General features: G+C 51.4%; 2 protein-coding genes across 8 annotated transcripts; both read left to right on the top strand.

The window, feature by feature from the left end:
* The first annotated feature begins 1,328 nt into the window (after positions 1-1,328).
* On the top strand, positions 1,329-10,395 carry FANCE (FA complementation group E). Of its 6 annotated transcripts, none has more exons than XM_019738849.3 (10): positions 1,333-2,041; positions 3,015-3,630; positions 4,185-4,229; positions 4,542-4,610; positions 4,895-5,038; positions 5,444-5,567; positions 5,744-5,822; positions 7,083-7,149; positions 8,200-8,325; positions 9,835-10,395. In XM_019738849.3, the coding sequence occupies exons 2-10, from the start codon at positions 3,061-3,063 to the stop codon at positions 9,934-9,936; spliced, it is 1,326 nt and encodes a 441-aa protein (XP_019594408.3). In that variant the 5' UTR covers positions 1,333-2,041; positions 3,015-3,060; the 3' UTR covers positions 9,937-10,395. The 6 variants fall into 6 exon arrangements, with proteins under 6 accessions (XP_074188945.2, XP_088651937.1, XP_074188943.2 ...); XM_019738848.3 differs by having other exon boundaries at positions 1,342-1,801; XM_074332844.2 differs by lacking the exon at positions 8,200-8,325 and having other exon boundaries at positions 1,329-1,801; positions 7,087-7,149.
* A 1,013-nt stretch (positions 10,396-11,408) lies between these two features.
* RPL10A (ribosomal protein L10a) lies at positions 11,409-13,829 on the top strand. 2 transcript variants are annotated; one of them, XM_019738859.3, is made up of 6 exons: positions 11,409-11,488; positions 11,809-11,883; positions 11,966-12,046; positions 12,399-12,547; positions 13,207-13,379; positions 13,626-13,829. In XM_019738859.3, the coding sequence occupies exons 1-6, from the start codon at positions 11,484-11,486 to the stop codon at positions 13,794-13,796; spliced, it is 654 nt and encodes a 217-aa protein (XP_019594418.1). In that variant the 5' UTR covers positions 11,409-11,483; the 3' UTR covers positions 13,797-13,829. The 2 variants fall into 2 exon arrangements, with proteins under 2 accessions (XP_019594418.1, XP_019594419.1); XM_019738860.3 differs by having other exon boundaries at positions 11,430-11,488; positions 11,812-11,883.
* The last annotated feature ends 2,974 nt before the right edge of the window (positions 13,830-16,803 follow it).

The raw sequence follows: 16,803 nt of genomic DNA, 5'->3' as shown, positions 1-16,803 counted from the left end.
CAATTCTGACACTATCTACCCAGAGATAGAATCAGATTCCACAGGTAAAAAAGGGCTCAGTCCCACAAGATCACCCTCAACTTTAGAGGCCAGGCTCGCAAGCTCATTGCTTCTAACCCTGGTTTCACATCAAAGGGCCCCACAATCCCTTCCTTGGTTTTGATTAGTTTGCTAGAACAGCTCACAGAACTCAAGAAAACCCGTATAAGCGTACTCACTAGATTACCAATCTATTCCCAAGGGTATTAAAGAATATAAATCAACAGGTGAAGAGATACTTGGAACAAGTTCTTGAATGAAGGAGCTTCTGTCTTTGTGGAGTTTGGGGTCCATCAAGGTAGACGGAAGTGTTCTGCTTCCCCAACGTGGAAGCTCTCTGAAAAAGGCAAAGGAATCTTTTTTGGGATTTTTATAGAGGTTTCATTAGGTAATCATGATTGACTAAGTCATTGGCCATTGGTGATTGATTCAACCTCAACTCCCCCCTCTTCACTCCTGGGGAATCAGGTGGGACTGAAATGTTGTCTAACCACACGATTGGCTCCTATTGGCAACCAGACCCTTGGGTGGGGTCCAAAAGTCACCTCATTAACATAACAAGAGACACCATTGTTGCTCTTGCTGGGGAAAGGGGTTTGGGAGCCATAAGCCAGGAACTGTGGATGAAGACCAAATACATCTGACAAATGTATTCCAGTCACCTGAATGAATACAAACATATATTTCTTATAAATCACAATATTGCACCTCACCTCCCTTGGCTGGAAGCCTGTCTCCTTCAGCAGATTTCCTTCAACTGAAGCGCTGGAAGGTGGAGCCACTCCGGCCCCTTAAAAACAACCAGAGCAAGGCTGCGTCTTGGTCTTTGGGAAGAAGTTCAAAGAAGGTATTTAACCATATAGATGGCATTAGGTTTTACTGCGACTCCATTCTCAAGGATATTTGTACATCAAATATTTCTGGGGAGGACTGCAACCCTTATGATGGCGGTTGATGGCCTGTGAAAGAGGTGATGTTACGGTGGGGTGGTAAATTGTGATCAAATCCTATAGCAAAGGCCATGATCTACAAGCAACATGGGCGTCAGATAAAATTCAATGATGCTTAGATCCCATCTATTGTGCACCCCCAGTCCTACTTCAGAGAGCAGTGGAGGAAGGTTAGGGGCAGCAGCTGAGGACCCGCCCCACCGCCAAGCCCCGCCTCTCTCCCCCCTCGTATGACCCCGCCCACAAACCGACCCCGCTGGTTGTGGCCCCGCCCCTTCTAGGGTACCCGCCTAGCCTTTTCTCGGTCCTCTCCGGCTGGGACCATCTCTGGCCCCGCCCCTTCCGGCCTGCCCTCGCGCCCCTCCTCACGTCCGGCGCGTGACCGCTCGCGCGTTTCTCGCGGGCTGCGGATGTCTCGGCGCATCTCGAGCGCTGAGGCGGGAACGTGGCGGCCGCCGGAGGGTGCCCGCCGCCGCGTCTGGGCTAGTCCTGGAGTCCTCCCTTTCCCCAGGCCTTGGCGCTGTGGCTCAAAACCAGAGCGGGAGCGCCACGCGGGCCCTGGGCATGGCAGCCGCAGAGGCTGCGCCCTCTCAGGCTGAGAGCGCGGACCCCGCGCCCTGGGCGCAGCTGGAGGCCCCCGCCCGCCTCCTGCTGCAGGCGCTGCAGGCGGGGCCGGACGGGGCGCGGCGCGGCCTAGGGGTGCTGCGGGCGCTGAGCAGCCGCGGCGGGGAGCCCTTCTGCTGGGACCGCGTCCTCGAGGCTCTGTGCCGGGAGGAGCCCGTCGTGGAGGGCCCGGACTGTCGGCTGCAGCTGTAAGTCCTCTGCCCGGCGGCTGGCGGAGCCTGGGGCGCCGCATGTCATCCACCGTCGTGTGAGGCAGGGGCTGGCGCTACCCCCGTTTCCTAGAGAAGACCGAGACACGGAGAGGACCCCACAGCCAGGGGTCCCTGGCGCGCACCCTGTGCGGAGAGGCATCCAGCAGACCTTCATTGAGGACCTACTGTGTGCCGGCCAGTGCCGTGCACCGAGACCTAAGGCGCGCCTTCTTTTCGGTGTGAATGAATAACAGTGGACTCAAAGCTATTTTGAGCGCATATTCCATCTCTTAAAAAAACCGAACTTGTATCTCCAGTATAGACATACTTACGTATAAAGTATACACGCATGTTAAAATACGTACATTATAAAGTATACGGAAATTGACATTTAAAATGGGATAAATGACAAGCATCTGGTTGTGGTGGCTTTATATTAATTTTCAAAGCATAATTCACATTTTAGGGCAAGATCACGCCTTAAGTGGTGTTCTTGATCATTTCTAGTCTTTATGGTGACTGAACTTTTGCCTCTTTGTGTAGCTGACAATTCCTGCTGGGAGCACACGTGTCGGCTCTGCCATTTTATTATTTGGTGGGGCTTCTGTTACTGGTATTCAGTTTCTTTTAAGGCGTCCTTATAAGTCGTGTCCATTTTGTGAGGGTTCCGTTTTGTTAAAAAAGATAATACTGTATAAAGGCACTTAACTATCATAGTTATTTAAAATTGTACACAAAGTAAAAACAGTGAGCGAGGTGCGGCCTTCAGTCTCTAGGGGTCAGAAGAGAGGGCCTTTCATTCTTAGATACCCCTCCTGCCTCAGAATTAGGCTGGAGACCGGAATATGGAGGGCCAATCCATATTTAAAAATTGTCATACTTTCTTGTGTTTTAGATAAATACAAATAGAAGTTTGGGAAGACTTTTCTTTTTTATGTAAAATGAGCGTGGATCTATTACAGAGTAGGTTTCAGTGTGAGTTTTTGAGCTGAAATAGATGTCAAACGGTAGGTCCCAGTGTAGACTAGATGCTCAATGAACACTTGTTGAATGACTCTTGTGCTGTCCCTGTCCATCCACATTGACCCGCAGGCACTGCCTCCTAGCCCTCCATCTGTCCATTGCCATGTAGCTTTTAGCTCTACCCAGCCTGCCCTGTGTTGCTTTCGTCTAGACTCTCTTAACTGCTTGCCCTCCCTCTGCCACCCAGGAAACCATTGCTGCTGCGGTTGCCCCGGTTATGCCAGAGGAACCTGATGTCCCTGTTGATGGCGGTTAGGCCGTCACTGCCTGAAAGCAGGCTCCTTCCTGTGCTGCAGATTGCACAGCAGGACCCAAGCCCTGACGCTGATGCCTGGCTCCAAGCCCTGGGGGAGTTGCTGCGAAGGGATGTGGGCACCGGGGTCTCCATCGAGGGAGCGTCCCCACTGTCTGAACGGTGCCAGAGGCAGCTCCGAGACCTGTGTAGGCAGCTGCGCCCGGGGGGCAGGAAGGTGAAGTTGCCCCAGTCTGCAGACCCCAAAGAGGAACAAGAGGAGGACAAGGACCCCCAGCGGCCTGGGAAACGGAGAAAAGAGCCAGAGGAAGAGCCTGCCGGTCCTGAGGGGGAGAGGGCCCCCAAAAGGGTCCGGTGTTTGAGGAGAGAAGAAGAGGAAGGTCCTGAGGAGAGCGCTGGACATGAACCTTTGGAATCCCTGGCAGATGGAAGAGGCGCATCGCCCATGAAGAACCAGCCTGTCGTGACGGCTGAGCCCAGGAAGGCCAGTGAGAGCCTGGAGGACGCTAAGCGCTCAGCTGAGAGTTTGGAGTTGCCCAAAGCTCTCCAGGTACTGGGGTGAGGAGGCTGAGTTTAGAGGGATCCTTCAGGAGGGGGGGCTTATCCAGGGCGGAAGCCGGTGGGGACGCTCTGTCCCAATTGGGATGACTAGTCCATGGAGCAAGGGGAAGGAAGGTGGGGTTGAGGTAAGGGAGTTCCTAGACGTAGGAAACACTTGGCCTAATCATCTATAACATGAGGTTAAAGGGTGCCAGGCAGGAGGACAGGCTTCAGAGCCACCTCTGCCACCCCTCCTGTGGGGGTGGGGGGAATCGTGCCAGCATCCAGCCTGCCCTCCCAGCGCAAGGCCTGGGTCTACCCCCATTAGGGTGATGCAGACAGAAGACAGAGCTAGTCTAGACAGCTGGATTTGCACGGCCCTTGGCTACCGTGAGTTCTTAAGCACTTTTCAAGGTGTAGGCTTCATGGTCTTGGCTCTCTTGAATCATCTCTGCCCACAGGCTCCCACTGACCTGGGGCCTTCTCAGGACAGGGAGCCAGGCCTGGGCTGGGGGCCGTGCTGTGCGGGGAGGGGCTGGGCTGTGACTGGGCTCTCGTCTGCAGGACCAGGTTCCCAGGCTGCAGCAGCTGCTCAAGACCTGCGGGGAGGTGACTGGCGCTACTCTGCTCACCATAGCCTTTCTTCCACCTTCTGCCTGGACCTCAGCTATGCCCAGGGAAGCCCCAGTGCAGTGAGGCACAGGCTGTTTGGGGGTGGGAGGGTGGGGTGAAGGTCTAAAGATAGTCACTGCAGGGCTTTCCTTCGCCCAAGTACAGATAACGTCGTCTAACCCCAGACAAGTTCCTGTCCTCTGATAGTGTCTTCCGGGGTCCTCTGCCACCCACTGTAGTGGAAGGGGTGGCCTCAGTGACTTGTCACTAAGCACTCTGCCAGCCCTAACTTGGGATTTGCCTTCCCAGAGGTTGGAGGGGTTGGAAGACGCCGCCCCAGCTGAGCTGCAGCTTCTCCATGAATGCAGCCCCAGCCAGGTGAGTCTAGAAAGACTGCCCGGCCCTGAGGCCTTTTTCCATTTAACTTTGTTTCTCTGCCCATGTGGAAATTTGGGGAGGGGATTCTGTTGGGTATTTTGGTTTCTGGCAGGGGTCACCCTGAGTGGTTTCTTTTAGCCCTTAGCTCCTCCCAGGAGGGTAGCTCTCCCAGCCTTACCTTACCCTGGAGTGTTCTTGCCCGACGCCTTCTGCTGCCCAGTTGGCTTGAGACAGCTTAGCAGAGACAGACTGAGTGTCCCTGTGTCCTCCCCCTTATTCGGCAGGTGGACCTTCTGTGTGCCCAGCTGCAGCTGCCCCAGCTCTCGGACGCAGGTCTCCTGCAGGTCTGCACCTGGCTGCTGTCCCTTTCACCAGATCTTAGCCTCAGCAATGCTACTGTGCTGGCCACAAGCCTCTTTCTTGGACGAGTAGGTGCATTGGGATACCATCAGACTGCCAGGCACAATGGGGGAGGGGGTAGTGTGAGCCCTGAGAGGGTGGTGCTGGGAGAGGGGGTTCCCAGCCTTGCAGGCAGCTGGCCTGTCCAGGCAGCCTGGGGCAAGGGAAGAGCATGGACCCCTAGGCCTTCTACCCACATGGCATCTAATTCCTCCTTCTTGGGCCTCAGACCATTCCAGAAGCTGAAGGGATTTGGGATCAGGGGAAGGGAATTATGTGTCTTTTCCAGTGGTGGGTCCATGGGAGTCCTAGATAAAAGACCTTTTTTTTCCGCTCTGTAACATGTATCACCATCTGAAAAACATGTCTGATAAACATTTATTGACAGGAAGAAGAAATGCCTTAAATAGTATTTTCCTTCCCATTGGCTGTAGATTCTCTCCCTGACTTCCTCCGCCTCCCGCCTGCTCAGGATTGCCCTGACTTCCTTCTGTGCCAAGTATACCTACCCCGTCTGCAGAGCCCTCCTTGGCCCCGTGCTCCGGGCCCCAGAAATCGGTAATTCTGGAACCAGCCTTCAGCCAGGGTGGCCCTGGCAGGAGTTGGGTATCCAACGAGTAAAGCCTTTTGCTTCCCTGACGATGCCCCTAGAACGAGCTGAGCTTTTGCTCCCTGCTAGTCCTGTCCTCTCCTGCCATTTTCCCAGGCTTCTCTCCTCGCTGTCCCCCACCCAGGTCCAGCTCAAACAGAGTTACTGTGTTGCCTTATGAAGGACGAGGCCCTGGAGCCAGACATGCGGCTTGCAATGCTGGGGTGAGTGTGCAGGCCTCCCTGCTGGCCCCACTCCCACTTTCTCCCTCTGGCCAAGCCCGCTCCTGGCATTCTGGAGTTGGAGGCGGCTGGGCACCAGGCCCTGTGCCCGAAAGACAAGGTGCCCCTCTCACTGTTGCCTGAACCTGGCTTGTGCCTTCCCACCTGGGCCCGTGCACGTTCCATCCCATGCACCTTCTCAAGCCCGGGACTTCAGTTTTCCGTGCCACATGCCTTGGTAAATGCAGAGAAGAGGTTGGAAGGTCCCGGCTCTGAGTAGTTCAGTGTGGTTGAAACATGGCACAGCAGTTAAGAGCACTGGCTCTGGAGTCAGACAGACAAATTCAAACAGGTTATTCCATCTCTCTGAGCCTGTGCTTCCTCATATGAAAAATGGGGATAATATTCACTCTGTAGGATTTTTCTAGTTATTAAATGTGATAATCCATATAAAGACATCAGCACAATATTTGGTACCTAGTAAGTGCTCAAAAATTATTAAATTGGTGTTAAACATGGCTATTAAAATTAGGAAGTCAAGATACACATAGAAATAATGAGTAGGTAAGACCCCACTGGACACCAACATGAACTACAAAATGCTCAGTTTAAATATGAGAAGGAGCTAGTTTCAAAAATATCAGCCTCCACTTACCGAGCCCTCTGTGCTTTAGATTCATTATCTCTCTTAGTCTTCATGCAGTCCTGTGAGGTAGGTGCTGCTGCAGCCTTAAAAAGCTCAGAGAGGTTAAGGGACCTGGCCAAAGATCACACAGCCAGCGAGTGATAAAGCTTGGGCTCAAACCCAAGTCTGTGCATCCAAGAAGCCACACTGTCCATGCGACCTGCTGCCTGTTCAGCCAGGCGGAGGACTGCACAGCAGGACAGGAAGTGCAGCTGGGGTGGACCTCACCGTGGAGTGGGCTCCACAGGTCGTGTGTGTCATCTCATCCATCGTCATCCTCTTCCCTTACCTTTTGTACTCGGGATACAACTTTCAACTTTCAACTCCTGGTTGTTTTTCAGGAGTCCTTTGTATATCTCACTGCCAAATCTGTCATTGTCAGCTCCCAGGGGGCTTGGGTTGTGGCCTTCTCAGCACTGAGTGTAGCTCTGCAGCAGTGGCTACTGGGCAGCCACCAGCGGCAGGGGGGCTCTGACTTCTTCCTCTGTTGGGATCTTGCTCTGCCTTGGGGTAGGACCAGTAGAAACCCAGGCTCGGGTGGGAGGCCAGGCTTGACTCACTGGGGCCTGTGATTACAGACAGATCTTGGAGCTGCCCTGGAAGGAGGAGGTGTTCTTGGTGTTGCAGTCGCTCCTGGAGCGGCAGGTGAGTAGGCACTTTGGGGAGGTGTGGACAGAGTGCTGCGGCGGTTCAGTCCCGTCGGTGAGGGAGAGGCATGCAGGACAGCTGCCTACAGCAGGGTGCCCTGCGACAGGGAGTGTCCCGGGGCCCGAAAGATGGGTAGCAGAGAGCTGACTGCATGGTAAATCCCACCTCCGTCTCTTACTGGCTGTGTGGCCTGGGGAGCAACGTGGTGATGTATGTGTCTAAATTAATGTTTTCGTGGGTAATAAATTCATGTGTTCACAATTTTGGAAGCTCAAAAGGATTTAGTGAAAAATATTGCCCCAGCCATCCAGATTCCTGTCCCCGGGGCTCATCAGTGTTACTAGGTTCAGGGGAATCCTCCCAGAGAAGCTTTATATCTACGAGGACACATGTTTAAATGTACTTTTCCTTTGCTTTTTACATAGATGGTAACACCAAGCTCAGTATTCTGTATTTTGCTTTTTTCACTTAACAGTATATTAGCAATTTTTCCATGTCAATTCCTAAAATTCTGCCTCTTTTGTTTACAACTTAGATCTTGACATAACTTCCTTATGCCTCAGTTTCCTTGTCTACAAAAGGGGAGTGATGATAGCAACGTACTTCATAAGACTGGGGTGAGGTTTAAATGGGATGATTGGTCTGAAGTGCTCCGAATGGTGCTTGATGCATAATAGTTTATTAAATTATGAAGAGCCATTGTTATTGTGCTAGCAGGATCCCTTGGGACCTCTCAGTCCTGTGTATCTTCAACCTCTAAACCAGACTAGGGATCCTTGGACTCCCTTGGTCCTAATCTGAGCCTTTGTAACAGTAACCACCATTTTCTGAGAACTATGTGCCAGGCTTTCTGTGCATTATCTCATTTAATCCTTGTCACAGTCTTCAGAGTTAGATGTTATGAGCCCCATTTTACAGATGTGGAAACTGAGGCTTAGTTTGGGTAAGTGTGATCTGCCCAGGGTCACCTTCTTAGGAAGTGGTGGAGTTGGGAATTGAATGCAGGCTCCTTTCTTGTGCTCCTGTCCCATCTCCCAATGTGTGCAGGTGGAGATGACCCCCGAGAAGTTCAGTGTGTTGATGGACAAGCTCTGTAAAGAGGGGCTGGCAGCCACCACGTCCATGGCTTATGCCAAGCTCATGCTGACAGTGATGACCAAGTATCAGGCCAACGTGAGTGTTGTTAGGGCTACAAGGGCTGGTCCTGCTGCTCTGAATCTGCCATGAAGTTTGCCGGCGAGAAAACCCTAAATATTAGCCAGGGAAACCACCAGTTTAAGCCCAGGCCTAGGAAGTGAGACTGCTTAGGAGTTCATTCCTCCAGCCAACACTTCTGTGGGCCAGGTGCTACATGGGGCCTTGGGGAATCAACAGTGACCATAACTAGTCCCTGTCCTTGACTTGACCCTCTCCCCTAACGCTGGGCTAGCAAGAGCAGAGAGATGATAAACAGATCATTGTAATATCTGGTAGGAGCCAGGGCTTTTGGTGGCAGAGGAAGAGGGGGCAACTAAACCTTGTTCGTGGTTGGGAATTGGGACAGGCTTCCTGGCTCTTAAAGGGTGAGTGGTAATTACGGGCGGGGATGGAGGAAAGGGCATTCCAGGCAAAGGACTGTAAGTAATGACTGTCCGAGGGGATCTACAGGTAGTTCATTGTAGCTGGGGCCTAAAAATAGAGTAGTGGTGATAGGGAATGAGGTTAGAGAGCTAAAATACCAGGAGCTAAAACTTGCATAGCCCCTGCTACATCTCAGGCACTGTTCTAAGCCCTTTACATACATACTTACTAGTTTATTCCACACGTTAGCCCTAGGAGAAGACACTATTATTAGCTCCATTTTTATAGATGAGGAAATTGAGATTCAGAGAGGTTAAAGTAACTTGCCCAAGGACATATTTCCAGGCTATGGTAGCATCTTATGGAGAGCCCTGTAGGTTATGGTGAGGAGCTTGGATTTCATCTTGAAGGCCAGATGTTCTTGGCTGTTGGCTCTTTATCCTTTTCTTGGGAGTCAGAGGCCCATTTGATGATCTGATGAAAGCTGTAGCTCCTATTAGAAAATTGAATATATAAGCACATATGAGGAGGCTCCTGGATCCTCTGGAGACCCTCTGTAGATCCTGGAAGGAGGGCCTCCAATATGAGACCCCAGGAGTTATCCCAGGGCCCTCAGCTGAGTGTCTTGGTCAGCTTTGCATTTTATAAAGAAGGCTCTGGCCGCTGTAAGGAGTAGGGGTTGGGGAGTGAAGATACAAGGCGGAGACCCGTCAGGAGTTTGCAACAACGGTCAGCGCAGAAAAAGTGTGACCCAGAAGGAAGGTGGCAGCCACAGTGGAGTGTCTCTGAACCTCAGTTTCTTCATCTGTAAATGGGAGGGTTGTGAGGATTATATGAACTGATGCATATAAAGTTCTGCCACATAGTAAGCACCTCAGTAATTGTCAACTGTTACTAATGTGGCTGACTTAATGAGTTGTGCAGTTAGTATTTGACCCCAGGTCTGCCTGAATCCAAAGTCCTCGCTTCACCACAGTGAAATACTGAAGTTCCATCACTCAGGGCGTCATCTCGTCCTTGTGCCCTGGATTCCTCTCTCCTTCGTGAACAGAGCCCAGGGGCAGAGGGGTGAGGGGAGGGATGAGCTGCTGCAGTCCTGACACAATTCTTCCTTCTCCCCAGATCACTGAGACCCAGAGGCTGAGCATGGCCACCCCCCTGGCACTCAACACCACTTTCCTGAGGAAGTCTCTGCAGGCCACCCTGAAACATCTGGCCCCCTGACCTTCCACCAAGGGACCCACCCTCCTCGCGCTCCCTCGCCAGCTTCCTGAACAACACTTCTGCCCTCAGCACCTCACCCTGACCCCTTGCCTGGGGGCAGACGTTAGCCTGGCCATCCCACGGATCAACTGCCTCCCTGTTCAGGCGGCAGAGAAGCCATCTTGGCCTCCCAGCCAGCAGGGAGTCCTGGGCTAAGGGGCCTGGAGCAGCTGGATTTCCAAGGGCTGCTGACACTGCTCACTCCTTGTCACTTCTACCTCAGCTGTGGGCACAGAAACTTTCCCTTAGGCCTCTGCAGGGTCACAGCCGACCCAGAGTAGACAAATGACATTGCAGGAGCTCTGGGGGCCCTGTGTGCTCAGCACAAATCTCTTGTGCTCGAATGTATGTTACGATCTGTGTTGTTTCTGACTTGAATAATAATTTATCAGTTGTATCTAATAAAAAGCAGGAAGTTCAGTAATGTCTTACTGGAAGTTGTGCCTGCTTTCCTGTTCACTCTGGGTATTTGTTCAAAACCAACTCTACCCCACTCCATCCTGCTCAGTGAGAAGGGGCATCTTTTCCCTGTGAAATGTTCTGTGAGGGGAAGGTGGTAGGGTTCTGAAGTAGATTCATTCATGTTATGGGCCAGATAATGTGATACCACCCGTGCCAGCCTAGTTGAATAGGTGAGGTGGGCAGCGGCCCACTGGAGGCGTGACTTGAAGGCGGGAATGACGCATTCTGGAGTTGGGGAAGGCTTTTGGGCAGAAGACATGGGAGTATGTAGGAAGGGGAGAGCTGCTGGGGTTACTGTGGACAGAGAAGAGGAGGCAGCCTGTTAGCAGAAAGGGTGTGCAACACTGTGGGCACGTCTGTTTTACATCTTTCATTCCCATAGCACCTAGCTAGGCGCCTAGTTCGTATCGAATACTTAACAGGTATATGTTATTGAATCAACTACCAGGTGAAAGTTCATCACAGTCCCTTCCCAGCTCTTCCCCATCGCAGGCTTTGAGGGGCCAGGAACAGAACTTGATTGATCTTGATATTTCCCTTCTCATAACTTCCTCGGAAGCCGTGAGCCCCCATTAGAACAAGACGAGGAGGGAGAGAGGTCGGGAGTAAAGCCTGCGTTTGAGAACTGAGGCAGGTGGGAGGAAGGCAGGAAGAAGTGCGCAGAAGAGGTCTGAGGGACAAACGCAGGAACTGCACGCGCTCAGCGGCCATCACTGCGGAGCCCAGTATGTGTGGCTTCTGAAGCTCAAGCCCTGGACTTAGCATCTTCCCTAAGGTCCTGGCAGCAGCCGGCGCAAAAGGGGATATTTTCACTGTGCCGTCTTGAACTGCAGCATCTCAGGGCGTCCTGGCGCTGGTCGAGCGGTGCCACGCCGGCAACGCCCTCCAGCGGTCACAGACGGCGGCGCTCCCCGGGATTGAGCGACCGACCGCGCTCAGGAGGGAAACCACAGGAACAAGGCATCTCTCGCGAGAACAAGCTCCCTATTTGGACGCATGCGCGAGTCGCGCTAGTCTCTTTTCCGGTGCTTGCGGCGTGAGGCAACATGAGGTGCGTGGTATTTAGGTTTCTATCTGTGCTCATCCGCAGCTCCGGGCGCCCGGGTGGGGAGGGAGACCCTGTGGACGGAATCGGGGGTCCTTGCCCTTGCTTCCCTGTTGGTCATTTCTTGCGGGCCGTCGGCCTGCGGGCCCCGCGTTCGAGTTCACGAGCCACGCCAGGCCGCCAGGAGAGTCCCTCTTCCCCGGGGCCTGCGTCTGGTTCTCTGACCCAACTTTCCTGACTTGGCGTCCGAATCCTCGTCTCAGCCTGAGGCTTCTGACGGTTTGGGTGCCCGGCCCCTGAGCGCTCGTGTTGCATCTTTCTCACAGCAGCAAAGTCTCCCGCGACACCCTGTACGAAGCGGTGCGGGAAGTCCTGCACGGAAACCAGCGCAAGCGCCGCAAGTAAGAACGGGCCTCGGCGGGAGGACGGGCGCAGGCCATTGGGGAGCCGCGGGCGGCCGGTTAACTCGTTGCTTTCTCTAAGGTTTTTGGAGACGGTGGAGCTGCAGATCAGTTTGAAGAACTATGACCCTCAGAAGGACAAGCGCTTCTCGGGCACCGTCAGGTTGGCACCGTTCTGACCCCACCCAGCTCTCAGTGCCCCCCGTGCCCAGCTCCGCCCTTGAGGCTCCAGTTGAGCCCGAGGTGGGCAGGCATGTGCAGCACTGACGTGCTCGGGTAGTTCAGACCCCCTGCACTGGGCAGGCGCGGCTGGACGGACCCCCACCCTGGGTCTTAAAACAAGAGGGGAGGCGTGGGGAGGCCTTGGCCGAGCCCGCCGGCTAGTTTGAGAAGCCAGACTAGCTGTTGGTGAATGTGGACACTCTGGGTAAGGCTCTGACTGCAGCGGACCCAGACCCGTTCACCTGCCCTTCAGATCCAGGGTTGGCATGACCTGTTCTGTCCCCAAAACGCAGGCTTAAATCCACTCCCCGCCCCAAGTTCTCCGTCTGTGTTCTGGGAGACCAGCAGCACTGTGACGAGGCCAAGGCTGTGGATATCCCCCACATGGACATTGAAGCGCTGAAGAAACTCAACAAGAATAAGAAACTGGTCAAGAAGCTGGGTGAGTGGCTGGTGTGGGGGTGGGGTGGGGTGGGGTGGGGGCGGACAGTTTTCATGAGAGGTATTTCTGCTATTGGGATTTTAAAATGATGAGGTACAATCATGACCAAAAGGATCTACTGTGATTGGTTAATTTGAATGCTATTTTTAGTCTTATTAAGGTTCTTTTTATATTTGCTTTGAGGCTTTTATAAGGGAAGGAGACTAGATAGTAGTTGTTTATAAATAGGTGAGATGCATTAAGTTGACAAGTCAGTTGGTGTGTTGTGAATTTGATTTCACTCCAATTTAACTTTTTAAATTTACATGGCCTAAGCATTTTACAGATAGGAAACAGATGCAACAGTTGTCATGTAGCTAGAGGGTAGGAAGGCAGAATTTGAACCCAGGCATTCTTAACCGAGGCGTGCATTTTCCATTGCAACATGGATTGTGGTCAGCCTAAGCTTCTAATACCAGGCTTCATGTGAATGTTGCACCAGTTAAAGTCCAGAGGAGGGAGCTGATCAAACTGGAACGCAGTGTTAAAAAGACTTGGTACCTCGAGAGGTAGAGTGCTGGTTAGAGGTTACTTCTGTGGTTGGTTCACAGAGCCCTGTTTGCAAGTCTGCCTTTCAGAGACCTAAGCACCCACACCCAATGGCTTACTTTCTTTACCAGCCAAGAAGTATGATGCCTTTTTGGCTTCAGAATCTCTGATCAAGCAGATCCCACGAATCCTGGGTCCAGGCCTGAACAAGGCTGGCAAGTTCCCTTCCTTGCTGACCCACAATGAAAACATGGTGGCCAAAGTCGATGAAGTGAAATCCACCATCAAGTTCCAGATGAAGAAGGTAAGGTCTGGTTGGTTGTACGGGTTAAGTCATGGTAATGGTGGCAGGGCCCTGAAGTTTACCCACTTTCTCTAAATGGGAGCCCTGGTTTGCATTTCTATGGGTACCGAACCGGCCTGGGGCCAAAGCACTGCTCATTAGGTCACAGAGGGAGGGATGGGCCATCTGCCTTGCAGGTGAGCCCACTCTTTCCATGTTCTATTCCATCCAGCCACCAACCTGATAATGGCCTTCCTTTCCCCACAGGTGCTTTGTCTGGCAGTGGCCGTTGGCCACGTGAAAATGACAGATGATGAGCTTGTGTACAACATTCACTTAGCTGTCAATTTCCTGGTGTCATTGCTCAAAAAGAACTGGCAGAACGTGCGGGCTTTATATATCAAGAGCACCATGGGAAAGCCCCAGCGCCTGTACTAAGGCAGAGCTTAATAAACCGTCGTGCTACCGTTACCTGTCTGCCTGTGACTGGGGAGGGAGGTGCTTTGTGAGCTGACATTGTATGCCTCAGCATAGTGACAGGTAGTGATGTTATTCGTACTGCAAACCAGGAGAGGCATTCTTACAGCCTTTGAAACCGAGCAGTCTTACTGCAATCTTGTGAGTATTTAGAAGGTGATGGAAGGGCCGCTAACCAGGACTGAGGCTTTTCGAATAACCACGGGAGGGGCAGATACGGGCGAGGATTCCCACTACTTAGTAGTGAAGAGTTAGCTGCACACGAAGAACATTGACTCGGCCCTTGGTAGCATGCTTAATGGAGCCATAACGTCACTTCCCTGTACGTTGGGCGTTCTTGATGTGGGTGGGCTATGTTTTTTCCCATCTAAATCATGCATTTGGGTTCTTGGTCTGTAGGGATCACAGAGTTATTGCAAATGGAGTTTGGGTACTTAGGTGCTTCTGATGGGAGTGGTCCACAAACCTTGAGAAATTGGTCCAGTATTTGCTTGCCTGACCCCAAATTGAATATGTTCAGGGTAGTATTTACTGGGTAATACGTTCAGAAAAATACAAGTAGGTCTGTGCAGTGTTGTAATGTAGAGGAACAAATGGGTGGAATCAGGCTGGAAATGTCCAGGTCCTTTGTACTCTCCCCCTTCCCCTCCCAGCAGGCTGTTGCGGACCTGAGGATTTCCCTGTTGTAGTTTTTGCCTCCAGTGCTACGCACTACAAAGGTGGCTTTTGGTAAAGGGGGACATAACCTGTGATTTAACCTTTGTCTGGCATCTGCTTCCTTTAACTTGGGTAAGTAAAGGAAACAGTTCATCCCTCTGGTTTTTTAAAGAGCTGAAAGGCTAATCCAAAGCATAAATAAAAATGCTCTACCTTCTCAACACAAGCATTATCTGTCCTTGAACTGTGAGGAGTACAATGTTCTCACCAAAGACCATTTTAGCTCTTTTTAAAGATTTTATTGGGGAACTGTGTACTTCCAGGTGTTTTTCCAGGTCAAGTTGTCCTTTCAATCTTAGTTGTGCAGGGTGCAGCTCAGCTCCAGGTCCAGTTGCTGTTAGTTATAGGGGGTGCAGCCCACCATCCCTTGCGGGACTCGAGGAGTCGAACTGGCAACCTTGTGGTTGAGACCCCACTGCCCCATGTGGGAATCAACTGGCAGCCTTTGGAGTTAGGAGCACGGAGCTCCAACTGCCTGAGCCACCGGGCCGACCCCATTTTAGCTCTTAACTGCAGGTAAAATACACAAGTCTGACGAGCAGTGAATTTTGGTCTCAAGGTAGGTCTAGCTCCTTCCTCTGATCCGTTACATTAGAAAGGTGTAATAAAATAGGCTTGTTGCACAATGCTCCCTTATCTAAGGGGAAAAAGCAGGCTATAAAATCAGGACCCAATTTTATTGAAATGTTTATGCATAGTAAAAATGATTAGAAGCTTACATAAAATTGATCACGCTTAACTTGGAGTTAAATGATTTTAATTTGGGATTTTAAGTTCTATAATGTTTCTAATAAAAAAGGCAATGTTTAAAATAGGGCAGGAAAATTTTATGGTGATTTGATGAGGAATGATTTACAAGTGTGAATATTTTATTACGCTTTGTCTCTACCACAAAGCTGCTTACAAGGTACTTAGTACAGTTAAGAAAACGGAAGGCATGAGAGCCACAAGACGAAGGCGTTCAACACTGAAGTCCCAGCTGCCCCTGTGGTGGCCACTTCCAAGGTCCTTGATGGACACGGGTGCAAACCACCTCAGCCTAGTCAAAAACATTTGTGTTTGCACCAGCTGTGTGCTGTCAGGAGCAGTTAGTGCAGCCAAGGGTTTTGGAGGAGTTTCTCATGATTTCAGATGCATACTCTGTCATTTGTTGGGTGCAAAACCAGCCATGGGATTGCGTATAGGCTGAGGGTCTCCCCACTGCCTGAGTTTGATCTCAGCTCTGCCACTCCGGAGCCATGTGAACCTGTTGAGTGAGTCTAACTTCTCTAAAACTTTTCTATCTGAAAGTGTAGACGATGGTGGTACCTACCTAAATGACAGCAGTACCAACTTAAAAGTGTTAGACTTGGTACTCAAAAAACAGCAGTGATCAAATGGTAATTCCATATAGCAGCATACACTTACGTACTGGACCGTGTACACAAATAGGTTTTGGGCAGATTGAGTGGAGGCAATCCTGAAGACACCTCATCAAGGGTGCTGATGAAGAGAACAGGGTACCCTCAAAATCACACCTGTCTGAAATGAGCCAAGGAGTAAAATCCTTAAAACAGCTTTGGAAACTAAGGCAAAGTAAATGGGTATGTTTTAGAAATAATTGGGAACTTGAATCTTCCTACATTATTGATTTGAATCACCTGAATTTAAGTCAAACCTATTCCCCTTTATAAATCTATTGAGCCTTACGTACTTAGGAGTCCAAAAACCAACTCCATTAACTACTGACACCACTTTCTGCTGGGCTCGGGGGACTCTTTATCGAGGACCACAGTACCTCAGAAAAGGAAAGTAGGCAGCAGAACGAGAAAGCAAGAGAACACATGTGGGGACAGACTGGTGCTATTGTAACAGTGTTGAGCTATTTGAATTAAATCCCAGCCTCAAGGGTGATCAGTCCAGAGCTTAGTGTGCACGTGAGAACTCAGGGTTCAGATATCTGGGGAGCCCCAGTTCTCTAGCAGTTGTGCTGTAGGGAAATAAAGAGCCCCCCTGAACCCCCAGGACAGTGTTCTGCCTTGACCATGGAATTGACAAAAAGATGGCACGCCTTTTCCCCAGGGAATATGAGAGCAGAGAAACAGGCAGGAAAGACAACTGCAGGCCCCCTTGAGCTCCAGCTTTCTTGGCCCTTCCGTAGGGCTTCCCACAGAACTCTGAGCAGGGGAGAGCCACTTCCAGGACAGCACTGGGCTTTGGGTTGCCAAGACCCACCTTATCCTGGTTCCTTTCCTACTTTGGAACCTCAAAA

This window comes from Rhinolophus sinicus, chromosome 2, assembly GCF_057876585.1.
Source record: "Rhinolophus sinicus isolate RSI-liver-muscle chromosome 2, RSI-T2T, whole genome shotgun sequence".
NCBI classification, from domain to species: Eukaryota; Metazoa; Chordata; class Mammalia; order Chiroptera; family Rhinolophidae; genus Rhinolophus; species Rhinolophus sinicus.
This window is presented reverse-complemented; position numbering and strand designations above follow the sequence as displayed.

Excerpts from the sequence above, each read along its gene's own strand:
- FANCE (XM_019738848.3), top strand. The coding sequence starts at position 1,554 with ATGGCAGCCGCAGAGGCTGCGCCCTCTCAGGCTGAGAGCGCGGACCCC. Across the intron at positions 1,802-3,014 it reads CCGGACTGTCGGCTGCAGCT|GAAACCATTGCTGCTGCGGT; the intron begins GTAAGTCCTCTG and ends TCTGCCACCCAG. Across the intron at positions 4,611-4,894 it reads ATGAATGCAGCCCCAGCCAG|GTGGACCTTCTGTGTGCCCA; the intron begins GTGAGTCTAGAA and ends CTTATTCGGCAG.
- RPL10A (XM_019738859.3), top strand. Across the intron at positions 12,047-12,398 it reads CGCTTCTCGGGCACCGTCAG|GCTTAAATCCACTCCCCGCC; the intron begins GTTGGCACCGTT and ends CCCAAAACGCAG. Across the intron at positions 12,548-13,206 it reads GAAACTGGTCAAGAAGCTGG|CCAAGAAGTATGATGCCTTT; the intron begins GTGAGTGGCTGG and ends TTTCTTTACCAG.